The following is a 12,271-nucleotide window of genomic DNA, read 5'->3' as shown; positions in this document are numbered from 1 at the left end:
GGAGTTATGACTATTATAACTACATTGTGGAATGGCAGGACTGAGGAATGACGACACACTGGCTGGAAAGGAAGAGTCAGGAACAAATTTGGAATCTTGAGTTCTAAAGATTTTTTTGGTTCTCAAAGAGGCACGTGATATATGCTGATAAGTGTTGTAGAAAGTTCTTTCTGGCAGCAAATGAAAGATAGCTATAGGAACTGGAATCAGTAGGATGAACTTGTTTATGTATTAGCTGTGTACCAAGAATTAGCGATAGGACTTTTTTTTCAAGATATATTTATTTGTCCATACTAGAACATTCCAATTTCATGGCTTTCCTGTTAAAAAATTAAATTCTGGTAAAATAACATAAAACTTCAGTGCACAAATAGTCATATATACATACATAAAATGCAACTAATTTCTAGATCATGGGTTCCCCCCATAATTCAGCTACATCATTTAATATACATCATCCAGGGAATTATCATATTTCAGTTGTCAGCACTACTGAGATTTGAATATAAAATAACACATATCTTTAAAATGTTCTCATTCATATTATAATGACCCTTTAAATATATTTAATTATTGAGATTGCTTACAAAATATTATTGCTTTAGGGGAATGGATTCACACCTCTTTAGATGTATGCCAGCAGCACACACCTACCACCACAGGGCCCCGTAGTCCTTTACCCTAGACTACTGGGCCCTCTCTCCTCTTGTTCACACATGGTCCTCCTTCCCTCTTCAGTTGGCTCAATTCTGTGGTCATATTAGGACTTATAACAACTCTATTGTTTTTACCAAAACAAGTATATGTACAGCACTAGCACCTAAAAATTCTGCCTTAAACATATATTACTATTCCTTTTTTTAAAGATTGATTTATGCATACAGAGCTGGGGTACAGGCCAGAGGTGCAGGGGCAGTGTGGTGACAGACAGAATGGGGAGCAGAACAGGCAGATTGACTGAAATACACTGTGGAGGGGAGCAGCAGACAAGACAGGAGAGGTCTGCTGTGCCATTTGGGTCACCTTTCGGCTGGAAATGGAACTCGTGCTGAAGCAGCTATGGCTAGCTTCATAGTGCTGTGCTTTGACCAGCTGGGCCACCAATGAGGGCCCAATTAGTATTAATTTCAAGCAACCCATAGCTTAATAAAAACTTCAGGAAAATGGATTAATTGGTTGTTTGGGAGTTGGTTTTCCATTTCTACACCTAGAACCTCTTTTCTAAAAACATTGCCCTCATTTTAATACATTTATATGATATAATATCAGTTACATGTGCTACTAGTACACAGTATTCCTTTTTGCCATCTTCAAGACAAATATTAGCAGCCAAGAAATAAATCACCACTCATAAGCCTGATGCTAAACAAAATTCCTGTCTACACGTGTATGTAGGTACCCACTCTTGATAAGTAAGTGAGCAGTACTGAACTTCTGTTAACTAACGCCCATGACCAAATCAAAGATGAACTGTAAATAAAATGTACAATAAACTGTAAAATAAAATGTCAAATATGTGATGGCTTTATTTTCACTTTATACTACCATCCCTATCGCCTCCTAGATCCAAAAGAAACCTATGTCCACATTGCTTAGAACCTTTAGTAAAACTGTAGGCAATTTTCAAACAATGAACACCTTGTTTAACAGATCAGCTACAACATGAGAATCTGCTTTCAGAATTCATTGTGCAATTGCCATTCTTCTCCTGTTTTTTCTCTTGGTATTGTTTTGCCATTTGTCAATTTGCTGCCCAAGGTTTTACTTCATTTTATTTCATCATTTACTTTTTGTGTACCATGTCTTCATTTCGTTCACTTCCTCATGTTGTATCATTTCTTGTCATCTCATCTCATCTTCCTCTGCATGGATGGTGTACTTTACTTGTCAGCTTACTGCATGTTAGGAAGTGAGATCGGGAAGGCTACAAAATAGATTTTTCTCCTGATCTCTCTGACACTTTTCCTGGGCTCTCTGCAGCTTGTAACCAGCCTCTGTATGTGGAAACAGTATGTCATAAAGGAGGTAATTACCAATGAGAAAATTCTTATGAGTTATATTATCAAAGCCTCTGTAGAGGAGACAAGAGCACTATTTCGCTCTTCTTGTTGCACAGTCTCATTGGAAGAGATGCCAAAAATGAAAAGGTTTCTTTTGTGGATACCTGGCTTAGAGAAGCCTAAAGAACAGTGGGTTTGGATTCTCTTTTTTAGAGGGCTATTATCCCTATTTTACAGATGAGAAAGCTGAGGACAAGAGATCTTTGATGATGTGTTATTCTAGCTAGTGAATGGCAGGGAGAGAATTAAATAGAGGCATTCTGGTGGCTCTGTGACCTCTAAAAGCAATGACAGGGTTTTGTGTTATGCAGGAGAATAAAACACGGTCTTGTCATTTCCGGCCTGGGATGTTAAATGGTGTCTGTCAAAAACAGCCTATTTTGGAGGAATTTGATAAATTTTGTTTGGGATGTGTTTTGCTGAGCATATTGGTGGAGATGGAGATGCCTAACAGTTGGAACTGGGAGGGAGAAGTTGGGTTCAGAACTCACAGAAATGGCTGGCAGCTACTTGACACCTAATAATTTATGTAATTAGTGTTTTCTAAACTTCCAAAGCCATGCCCTGACCTATCCATTTGCTCACCTCTCCATGCTTGCCACCTCTTCTTCCCTTATGCTGAGGTTTCCAGGAGGACTAAGTATCAAAAAAAGAATTGCAACAGCACAGAGGACTGACTAACTTGGTTGTTCATTCTGAAGGAAGTAAGATTGTCACTTAGAATCTGAGAATTTCACTTATACATTTAATTGCTCATGCAACAAATATTATCCAAGTATTTTTTGTGTGCCTAGTGTTAGGAAAATGATGTTGAAAAAAAAATAGACATATTCCCTGCATTTATGGAGCTCCAGGCTTAGTGGGGAAACAGACATTGACCAAGAAACCACAAAAATAATGGAATAGTTACAAACTGAGGTATCAGACCAAGCCTAAGGATCATGGAAGGAAATAAATTATGGAGATTTTTCCTACCCCCCTCTTCCATCTACTCCCACCCAAATCATACCATTAAATTTCACATGGAAAGACCATTTGAGAGAAACTCATAAATTTCCATATGCATTTGTAAATCTCTCAAAATGATTCGCTTTGACATTTCCATGCTGCTAGTCAACAGTATCCTTGCATTAATATTATCTGACCCCAGTCTTGTGAGGTAGGCAGGCAAGAATTCAAATCTTGATTCAAGAACTCAGATCTCAGAGAGGTTAGATGGCTTCCCTAAAATCTCTGCAAGTTAATGGTGAAGCTGAGATATGTCTTAAAACACCTAGATTGTGTTATTCTGATAATATTCATCCTCTCGTTCAGTCATTTGCCCATCAAATGTATTGATCACCTAAATGTGAGGTCGCTGACTGAACTAACAAGAGGCACTGAAGGGGTTTAAGAAGATAGGCAGCACAGTGCAATTCAGTTGGATGGTCTTCTGGAATAGAGGGTGGGGATTTTCAGAGTACAGTTGCAGACCACCTAAATCTCTGGGGTTGGGGTTCAGGAATCTTACCATCCGGCAGGCTAGGAATTTTTTTCTGATTCTAACGCAATAAAGACAGACACAGGATGTGCTGCAACCAGTTAATGTGACCAAGGGTGCAGCTGTGGTAACTGAGTGAGAGGTAATGAGTTACAGAGACAAAATGATGTACTTGGGAGGCATTTAGATAGTGTGGTGGACAGGACTTTCCACTCTTCCCACCCTTCCTGGCTGAGGTTCAGGAAGTGGAGCTGGGATTCCTGAGTCTTCCGGCTCCACGCCTGTGGACTTCACCCCACATGGCCCCTTATAGCCACGTCTTGGTTTTATACTTATTTCTCTTAGCACTTGTTTTCCAGCCCCCAGATTACCTCAAACTGACTCAAGCTTTGTCTTTCTCTCCTTCACTTCCACAAAGCTTAGATGGGAAATAAGGACAAACCAGGATGACCTTAAAATATTTATTTCTTTGTGGCTGAGTACAGGCAAGGAAAAAATAGATTATTTAGACAATTACAGACTGTGGAAGAGACACATTGGATCTTGCCCTGGGTAAGCCCTAGGAAGCCTTCCAGAAACCTGAAAGCAATAATCCCCCAAAACCAGAGGGTGACCCCATTTCTTACCCAAGGTTATTACTGGGTTACAGATGAGAGCAGTTCAGGAATTCAGGAAGCTATAAAGAAACCACAACAGTCACCTCCCTAAACATCAACATCAACAAGCTCAACTGTTAAATTCATGAATATTCATCTCCCTCCCACCAACAACCACAGCAGCTGGGTGGCAGATGAGAGCAAAGAAGAAGCTTTCCATACCCTTTTCCCAGTCTAGTTCATCCTCGCCCCAGGCCTGGGTTTTTGGCATGGCATCAGAGGGAGGCAGAACACTGAAGTCCCTCCCTTTGGTTGACAGAAGAGGCTGAGGACACTTCCTCATTGCCCAGTTGGTTATGATTAAAGCAAACTGAAGTAAAGGCCATGTTTAGCAGTGCCAGGGGAAGGCTGACCTGTCCAGCACCTGGCAAGACCGCAGGGCTGAGCCAAGCAGGTGAAAGTCTACGAGTAGCCTAGCGGGAAGAAAAGGAAGGGGAAGTGGGCGTGGCGCGGGCCTACCGGGGCATTCGGGGTGGGGCTTGCGGGCTCAGGGGCGGGGCTGGGGCGAATATTGGTCCAGATTGGATGGACGCGCCCCTGCGGGGAGGGGGCTGCGAGCCGTGGCCCCCGGCTTCGCGGCTCTGCCTTATATACAGCAGTGGCGGCGTCGGTGAAGCCAGCAGGACTGCAGTGCACGTGCCTGAACCTGACTGTCCTCCCGCGGCCCGGGAGTTCCCTTGGTCCTGGGTCTATTCGGTCCTGCCCCGAGGTTCGTCCCGTCCTTAGGCTCCTTAACCTCTCGCCAAATTCGGCCTCGACCTCTGCAGAGCGAAATGGCCACAGCCAAGAATCTCTCAGAGGAAATGGAGCGGCTGTCGCCGCCTTACGACTTCGAGCTGCTGCAGGACTTGAGGCCCCTTTTGGAGGAGTACTGGTGAGACCTGGGGGAGGGGCGGTGTCGTGCCGCCCGCCCCTCTTAGGGGACGGGGGTGAAACGGAGGCCACACTGTCTACCTGCAACGATTTTTCTTAAATGCAAAGGTATCGGATTCTCCATCTTGGTTGTCGAAGGTGCGAGCAGTGTGGCACCACAAAGAGACTGTATCTGGAAGAAAGAAAGGCAGAAAAAAAAAGAGGATGGAGAGAAGAAAGTGGGAGGAGACCAAACCAAAGGGGAAGAGTGTAGTGAGAGCCAGTCGCTGAGGAGTGGGTTGATTTGAACTCCTGCTCCTGCCTACCTTTTGGAGGACTCTCTTCTGTCCTCTGTGGCACTCAGTCCTTCCCATGTATCACTTTGTTCCCAGATGCTTCAGCTACCCCTCCATGAGGCGGCAAAACCAGATTGCTCTTCTGATATTTCCCCAGTTCTCTGGCTTTGCTGTCAAGCTCCTCAGAAGTGTTTGTGCATTGGCTTTGCTGCTTAGCCAGTTCCTCATCACTCAGCCAGGACAAGCTATTGCCACTTTCTTACAACCACGGCTCTGGGTTGGTTCCAGTTCAGGAGCCTAATGTCATCCCCAAAACCACTGAGAGCAATAATCTCACACACCTTGGACAGAGTTCCTGTCTTGGGCTAGGACTTTATACACATTAACACTGCCAGGAGAGGAGAATTCGTTCCCTTTTACAAATAAGGAAACTGATGTTTAGTGTAGGAAGCAGTTTTCCGAACATCACACAGCTAGTAAGAGCTGGGACTCCAATCCAGAACACTCACCTGGAAAGATGAGTGGGCATTCCTCTGGCTAGCACCCACTCACAAACCCATGCCCCCTGCCTTCTGCCTGCCAGGTCAGTCTCATACCTGCTAGTTGTGATCTACCTGCTGCTCATTGTTGTGGGGCAGAACTACATGAAGGGACGGAAAGGCTTCAACCTGCAGAAGCCACTCATCCTTTGGTCTTTCAGCCTTGCAATTTTCAGGTAAGATGCCCCTGTTCTGTCCTGTCCACCTTACCCCACCCTCATTGATCTATAGATGCCAGACCCTCATTCTATTCCTTAATGCTTTCTAGAAGCCTCAGTTGTATCAACTCTCAAGTTGCTCTGCAACTGTCTCCCCAGCCAACTTCTACCTCTATTATCTTTTTTATCTTCTCCACTCTAGTGCATTCTCTTGTGCTCAGGGAGTCTGTGTACTTCCAGTAAATTTCCTTAGATTTAATGCCCCCAGCTCCAAAAACCTTCTCCAAGACCTTCTAATAACTTCCTATTCCCTGACTCAACTTTCAGTACCATCCTACTGAGTTCACCGGTGTTTCTACATTTTCCTCTCCTCTACACTGCTGGTTGGATTGACTCCAGGATCTCAGAAGCTGTGACCTTTCCCCCCCAAAGATGGGGGAGGAGGGATTGAGCTTGGGACAGTGACCTGACCAGGTTGAAAAGAGGAGGATGAGTCTTACATACTTTTCCTTTTGTCCCATTTCAGTATCCTGGGGACAGTGAGGATATGGGGCTTTATGGGGATCCTGCTACATAAGGAGGGCCTAAAGCAAACTGTGTGCTTCTCCATCTTCATCCAGAATTCCATAGTCAAATTCTGGTCCACCCTCTTTCTTCTCAGCAAGATCATTGAACTTGGTGAGTGGCAAGGCTTTGTTTATTTGGTGCAGGATGAACTGCATCCCTCCTCAGAGTCCCCTTTCCCCCATGGATAGTCCCTTAACCCCCTGGGTCCTAATAGCATCTCTCACCCAAGCCCCTTTTCAGATTCTCTGCCACATAGACCCCCTCTTCCCACCCTGAACATTTCCCCCTTCCTCCACATCCTGTGTGTGTGTGTGTGTGTGTGTGTGTGTTGGGGGGGGGGGCTCCCAACATCCCAACACTTGCTAGCTATGACTCCTTGTCTTCCAGGAGACACAGCTTTCATCATCCTCCGTAAGCGGCCACTCATCTTTGTGCACTGGTACCACCACAGCACAGTGCTAGTGTACACCAGCTTTGCATTCAAGAACAAGGTGCCTGCTGGTGGCTGGTTCATGACCATGAACTTGGGTGTACATGCTATCATGTATACCTACTATACTCTTAGGGCCGCCAAGGTGAAGTGTCCCCGGCAATTCTCCATGTTTGTCACCAGCCTGCAGGTTCTGCAGATGTTAGTAGGAGTCATTACCAGCGTCCTGACTTACCTCTGGAGACACAAACAGGGATGTCATATTACAGAGGAAGAACTCTTCTGGTCCTTTATCTTGTATGCAACCTATTTCATCCTCTTTGCTCACTTCTTCCTCCAAACATACATCAAACCCAAGGACAGAGCCAAGATCAAGAGTCACTGAAGTGTTGAAAGAAAAGGAGCCCGGGCCTCTTTCCTCCCCAGGGCTGAGAGGGGCTGAGCCTAGAGTTGGGAGAATGATTAGAGTGCCTCCCTGCGCGGCTTCCCCATGGATGTGTGCCTCAGAGGCAGGAAATTATGACAGAGAAGAAGCAACATCTCTGGGATGGGCATGTGATCTAGTATTTTGATGTTTCTGGTTTTAATGTGAAGGCCCAGGATGGACTAAGAGGGGTCCCCAGAGCTGAGTTATTTATATTTCTATCCAGAAATCTTTTCTTCTTCTTGCTCTTTTTTTTAATTAAAGATTACAATACTATTTTTTAACTTTAGGGGCTTGGGGGTAGAAGGAGACTGCTGTGATGGGAGAAGACTGCTTGTGGTGGGATGAAGAGTGGCTGAGACACTGCAGAGGGTGTGTGGAAGGATGAGAGGCACACACAGACACTCAATAAGAATCCTAGGCCTGGTAGGCACTTCATAAATGTCTTTTACAGACCAGATTTTTATTGCTGTTAGAGGACCAAGCCCCTCATAGGAACAGTGAGAAACAGGTGGAGAAAGGCGGAGTGACTTTTCTAGGGTCGTAGGTTTCCTTTCGGGTGCGACTAGATCTTCAGTTTTCCTCCCTGAGACCACGAGGTGGCACCGCAGCATCAGCTTTGGCCGACGCCACCGAGTAGATAGTAGCCTTTGCCCGAAGCAAAAACGCACGCTCGCGTGCGCCCCTAAACTCCAGCAATCTCCCCGACTTCCGCGTTCTAGCGTTGCGGGGACTGGAGCCCTAGATGCCTGAACCCGCACCTCTTCCAGTACATCCAGCTCCCTTTTAGACACGGGAGAGGATGAGGGGAGAGAGCTCAACCGCCACTCTGAATCATCAGGCCTTTGACAGTCCGCGCACGTTTATTTCATTTATCTTTGAAAACGGGGGAGGGGGAATCTGGAGAAGGCGGGGCAGGCCAAGGGTGAGTTGGCCCCCGGGGAACTGGTCCCTGTTCCTGGCCTTAGTCCCAGGGGCGCGGACTGTGCTTCGGGCCCAGTCCACCCCTCAGGGCTGGGAGGGGGAGGCTGTCTCCAGAGCCCACTCCACCCCCCCACCTGCCCAGCGCCCCTCTCAGAGCCTGGGTCCGGGGCAAGCCATTCCAGAAGGCCCTAGTCCGGGGAGACTGTGAATCATCGCCCCCGCCCTCGGGGATGATCGACGGGGCGGGGCTGCTCATACCGGCCGCTCCACGGCGTACTGACAAGGACTGAGGTTGGCGGCCGGGGGCGGCCCGGGCACCGCAGGGTAGCTAAAAGAGGCGTGCTGTTTGGCTTTGAGCCGCAGGCTGGCCAAACTCGAGTTACACGGGTCCCGGTAAACGTAGGGGGAGGAGGCGGCGGCGGCGGCGGCGGCGGCGGCGGAGGCATAAGGGCAGGACACCGTCCCGGAGGACACTGCGGCCGGAGCCAGCCCCGGGGGAGCGCCGCCCAGGCCTTGCAGGGCCCCGGGCCCTGGCACGGTGCCCGGGGCGGCCGCAGCGGAGGGCACCATGGAGGCGGCGATGGAGCTGGGTGGCGAGAAGACGGGCTGTGAAGCCAGGGGCCCCACGTTGACCGAATTGAAGGCGAACGGGAAGGTCTTGGCGGCGAGCGGTGGGCCGAGGGCCTTGGGTGGCCAGTTGCCGTATGAGTACCCGGGGTACACCTCCTCGTAGGGTGGCACCAGCCCCCCGAGCGGCGCTGCAAAGCCGCCCTTGCACAGCTCGGCCTGTTGGCTGCGCTCGCGCTTTCGCCACTTGGCGCGCCGGTTCTTGAACCACACCTGCGGGCGCGGGGGAAAGGCGGTCAGGGCCCAGCGCCGCGAGGGGTTGGGCCCGCCCGCGCGACTCGCGGCGGGTCGCCCAGCCCCCACCCGGGCCTCGCGGGAGAGAAGCGAGACGAGCCGTCTGCAGACGCGAAGGGGGTCGTGGCGCGGCCGGACGCGGCGGGAGCGGGGAGACGCACAGTCGGGGGAGCGAAGCAGTGGGCGGCAGGACGCAGCCAGTGGCGACAGGGTGTGGGGGGACACAGTAGGGCGGGGTGAAGGAGGGGCAAAGAGGCGAGGTCGGGGCGTAGAACCGTAGGCCTAGAGTGAGAGGGGCAGAAGCTGGAGGTTGGTGGAAAGCTGGCCACGCGGGACTTCGGGAGTTGGGTCGAGCTGGGCAAAATCCCTGGCTACTAGTTTGCAGACACTCGCCGAGCAATCGGCGGCCCGAGGCTCGGGTGGGGTGCGGGGTTCGGGTCTGGGACTGCCGTACCCGCACGCGGGCCTCGGTGAGGTTGGTCCACACGGCGATCTCTTCTCTAGTGCTCATGTCCGGGTAGCGGTTCCTCTGGAAGGTCGCCTCCAGCTCCTGCAGTTGCTGGCTGGTGAAGTGGGTGCGCTGGCGCCGCTGCTTCTTCTTCAACGAGCCATCTTCTGGGGAGCCACCCGGCAGCGAGGCCGAGGCCTTCTCGGAGTCTGGGGGCCAGGGCAGGCACAGGTAACAGGACACCCTGTCCTGAGCGGATTCCTGGGCTGCTCCACAGCTCCCTCGCTCCCACCCAGGCTTCCAAGCTCCCGGTGCCACCCACACTAGGAACTGAGCCGTTCTCTTCACCACTACTACCACCACCCCAGAAGGGGGCGAGCTCACCGCTGTGCTCTTGGCCCTTGCAGCCGTGTTCTGGAAGGGGGGGGTGGGGCGTGCCCGCATCTGACAGCGAGAGGGCAGGGCTCCGGGCCTCCGCCTCGCTGAGCAAGCCGAACTCCATGGAGGAAGGCCTTTGGAGGGAAGAGGAGGCACAGACCAAGTTAGTGGGGACACACATCTCAGGGTTAGCCTGTTCCCAGTAGTGTATAAAACTACCCCTGTGGTGGTACCCTAGGATAGAATAGGGAAACAACAGCTTAAGGGTGAAAAGGTGTATACTCAGGTTTATGTGCAGATCGAACCACTAGACTGTGTCATTTTTTTTTTAACTGCTAGTCACCAACACCGACTGATGAACAGATGATGTTCAATAGATACTAAATTTATGGAAATCACACTGTTGCACACTACATACCTTTTACCAAATCCTCAAAAATGACAATTCCTCTTACATGAATGTCCAAAATCTACTGATAAATTAATAGCTACTCCTCGACTAGACACACCCGAGACACAGACCCAATCTGTTATTCATGCTCCTTAGGGCAGAGTTGCTTTTTGAACTAGAAATGATATTTTTCTAATAAGGCTAATCATAGTTATCAATTATTAGTTCTCACTATGTCCCTTTACCTCATTATTGCTCCCATCACAAGAATGCATCAAAATTATACTAAGCCTCCCTGGAGGCACAAGGGGTTAGGTCTCAGCACTATGAAGCTATGGGCAGCCACTGCAGCATGAGCTCCCCCCGCTAGGGAGGGAGCTCATGGCTCAGCAGACCTCTCCTGTCTCACCCGCTGCTCCCCTCAGCAGTGTATTTCAGTGGATTTGCCTATTCTGCTCCCCACTCTGTCTCTGGTGAATCCTCTCACCACCCCTCACCACCTGCATCTTCATCCTACACCCCAGCTCTTGTATGCATACACAAATTAAATAAATCTTTAAAGAACGAAAAAAATAATAAGTACTATCACCCCTTTCAGGTGAGGAAACTGAGACTTGAAGTAACTTGATTAAGGTAACAGAGCTTGTAAGTAGTGGAATTTGAACCAGGTCTGTGAGACTCCTAAACTAGCTTTTCTTCATTAGCTTTTCCAAATTGTATTATTTGGGACCAACCCAGAAACCCTCCTGGGGACTCTACCCCAGGGCTAGCACCAAGACTAGAACTCTAGACAGACCTTACTTGTGTCAGCTTCAACTAAGGCAGCCTTTTTCCTGTTTTGTTTATGCTTTCTGGAGAGATCTCATTTGAAGAAAGGATTCCAGGAGAAAAACAAGTTTGAAAGTCACTAAGCATTCAGGGCCTGCCTGCTTCTACGCAGCTCAGACACACATCACCCACTATTCAGTGCTCCACTCTCACACAGGCCCCCGTTGGGATCACCCCTGGCAGCAGACATGGACTTCTTAAAACCATCTTGCTACTCCATACCCTAAACTTCTCCTGAAGTTTCCCAGGTGCCTTTCTGAATCCCTCTCCAGGTCTCCCCTTTCCTGTTGGCTGTCCCCCTCTGATAGTAGGGCAGGAAGTAGGGAAAGGGTAGTAGTGGGGTTCAAGAATTCTGGATGCCCCTTGGTTAGAGGAGGCGAGAGACAGAGGAACAGGATGAAGAGCTGAATGGGAGGGGTCCGTCTGCCTCCACCATAGCTTCCCCATTAACAGAGACTTAATGCTTGCCGTGCAGGGTGGCATTAATGTAGCGGATTAGCCTAGATTGAGATGTGTGTCACTTGGCTGCCCTGAATTTATTAGGAGCCTTTCTCAGGGAGGCGCAGATGGGTAGTGGCCTGTATTTGCTCATGATAATGCCCCCTTCAACTAGCTCAGAGATGACAGCTGCCCCCCACCCGAAGTGAGATTGGGGGTGGGACAGAGGTTGATACAGGAGGTTGAGAAACAGTCCTATTCTTTCTGTAGGCAGAGGGGACTAGACCTTGAACCTTTTCCTAGGGCTGAGAAGCAGAGTTAAAGAGAACCAGAGAAGGAACGGAAGAAATTAGGTCAGAGGCGCTCAGCTCACCTCCCCTTCCAGGTCTGAGATCAGGTATAGGGCTGGCCCAATATTGCTCCAATAGAAGGCAGAAGCCCTTGGGAGGGATTTGAGGCAACTTGGATAGAAACTCCTCCCGAATAGATGAGAAGGCTTAGAACTGAAAGCTGGAAAAGGGGTGCTCTGAAGTCTCCTCTT

At 49.1% G+C, this 12,271-nt stretch overlaps 2 protein-coding genes across 2 annotated transcripts; one reads left to right on the top strand and one right to left on the bottom strand.

Annotated features, from left to right (window-relative positions):
• The first annotated feature begins 4,969 nt into the window (after window positions 1-4,969).
• ELOVL3 (ELOVL fatty acid elongase 3) lies at window positions 4,970-7,611 on the top strand. Its single transcript, XM_004681009.2, has 4 exons — window positions 4,970-5,070; window positions 5,928-6,059; window positions 6,568-6,719; window positions 6,996-7,611. Exons 1-4 carry the CDS (start codon window positions 4,970-4,972, stop codon window positions 7,421-7,423), a joined length of 813 nt encoding a protein of 270 aa, XP_004681066.1. The 3' UTR covers window positions 7,424-7,611.
• A 968-nt stretch (window positions 7,612-8,579) lies between these two features.
• Window positions 8,580-10,197, bottom strand: PITX3 (paired-like homeodomain 3). The gene is made up of 3 exons (XM_012723532.1): window positions 10,080-10,197; window positions 9,702-9,904; window positions 8,580-9,226 (listed from the first exon to the last, which is right to left on the bottom strand). Exons 1-3 carry the CDS (start codon window positions 10,195-10,197, stop codon window positions 8,639-8,641), a joined length of 909 nt encoding a protein of 302 aa, XP_012578986.1. The 3' UTR covers window positions 8,580-8,638.
• Window positions 10,198-12,271: the final 2,074 nt, after the last annotated feature.

Source organism: Condylura cristata, unplaced genomic scaffold (assembly GCF_000260355.1).
Source record: "Condylura cristata isolate star-nosed mole 26May11 unplaced genomic scaffold, ConCri1.0 scaffold00011, whole genome shotgun sequence".
In the NCBI taxonomy this organism is placed as follows: domain Eukaryota; kingdom Metazoa; phylum Chordata; class Mammalia; order Eulipotyphla; family Talpidae; genus Condylura; species Condylura cristata.
The sequence above is the reverse complement of the archived record's forward strand: the minus strand, read 5'-3'. Positions and strand labels throughout refer to the sequence as shown.

Coding starts and splice junctions, on each gene's coding strand:
- ELOVL3 (XM_004681009.2), top strand. CDS start 4,970: ATGGCCACAGCCAAGAATCTCTCAGAGGAAATGGAGCGGCTGTCGCCG. Junction 6,060..6,567: donor TTCAGCCTTGCAATTTTCAG/GTAAGATGCCCC, acceptor GTCCCATTTCAG/TATCCTGGGGACAGTGAGGA. Junction 6,720..6,995: donor CAGCAAGATCATTGAACTTG/GTGAGTGGCAAG, acceptor CTTGTCTTCCAG/GAGACACAGCTTTCATCATC.
- PITX3 (XM_012723532.1), bottom strand. CDS start 10,197: ATGGAGTTCGGCTTGCTCAGCGAGGCGGAGGCCCGGAGCCCTGCCCTC. Junction 9,905..10,079: donor CAAGGGCCAAGAGCACAGCG/GTGAGCTCGCCC, acceptor CCTGGCCCCCAG/ACTCCGAGAAGGCCTCGGCC. Junction 9,227..9,701: donor TCACCGAGGCCCGCGTGCGG/GTACGGCAGTCC, acceptor CCGCGCCCGCAG/GTGTGGTTCAAGAACCGGCG.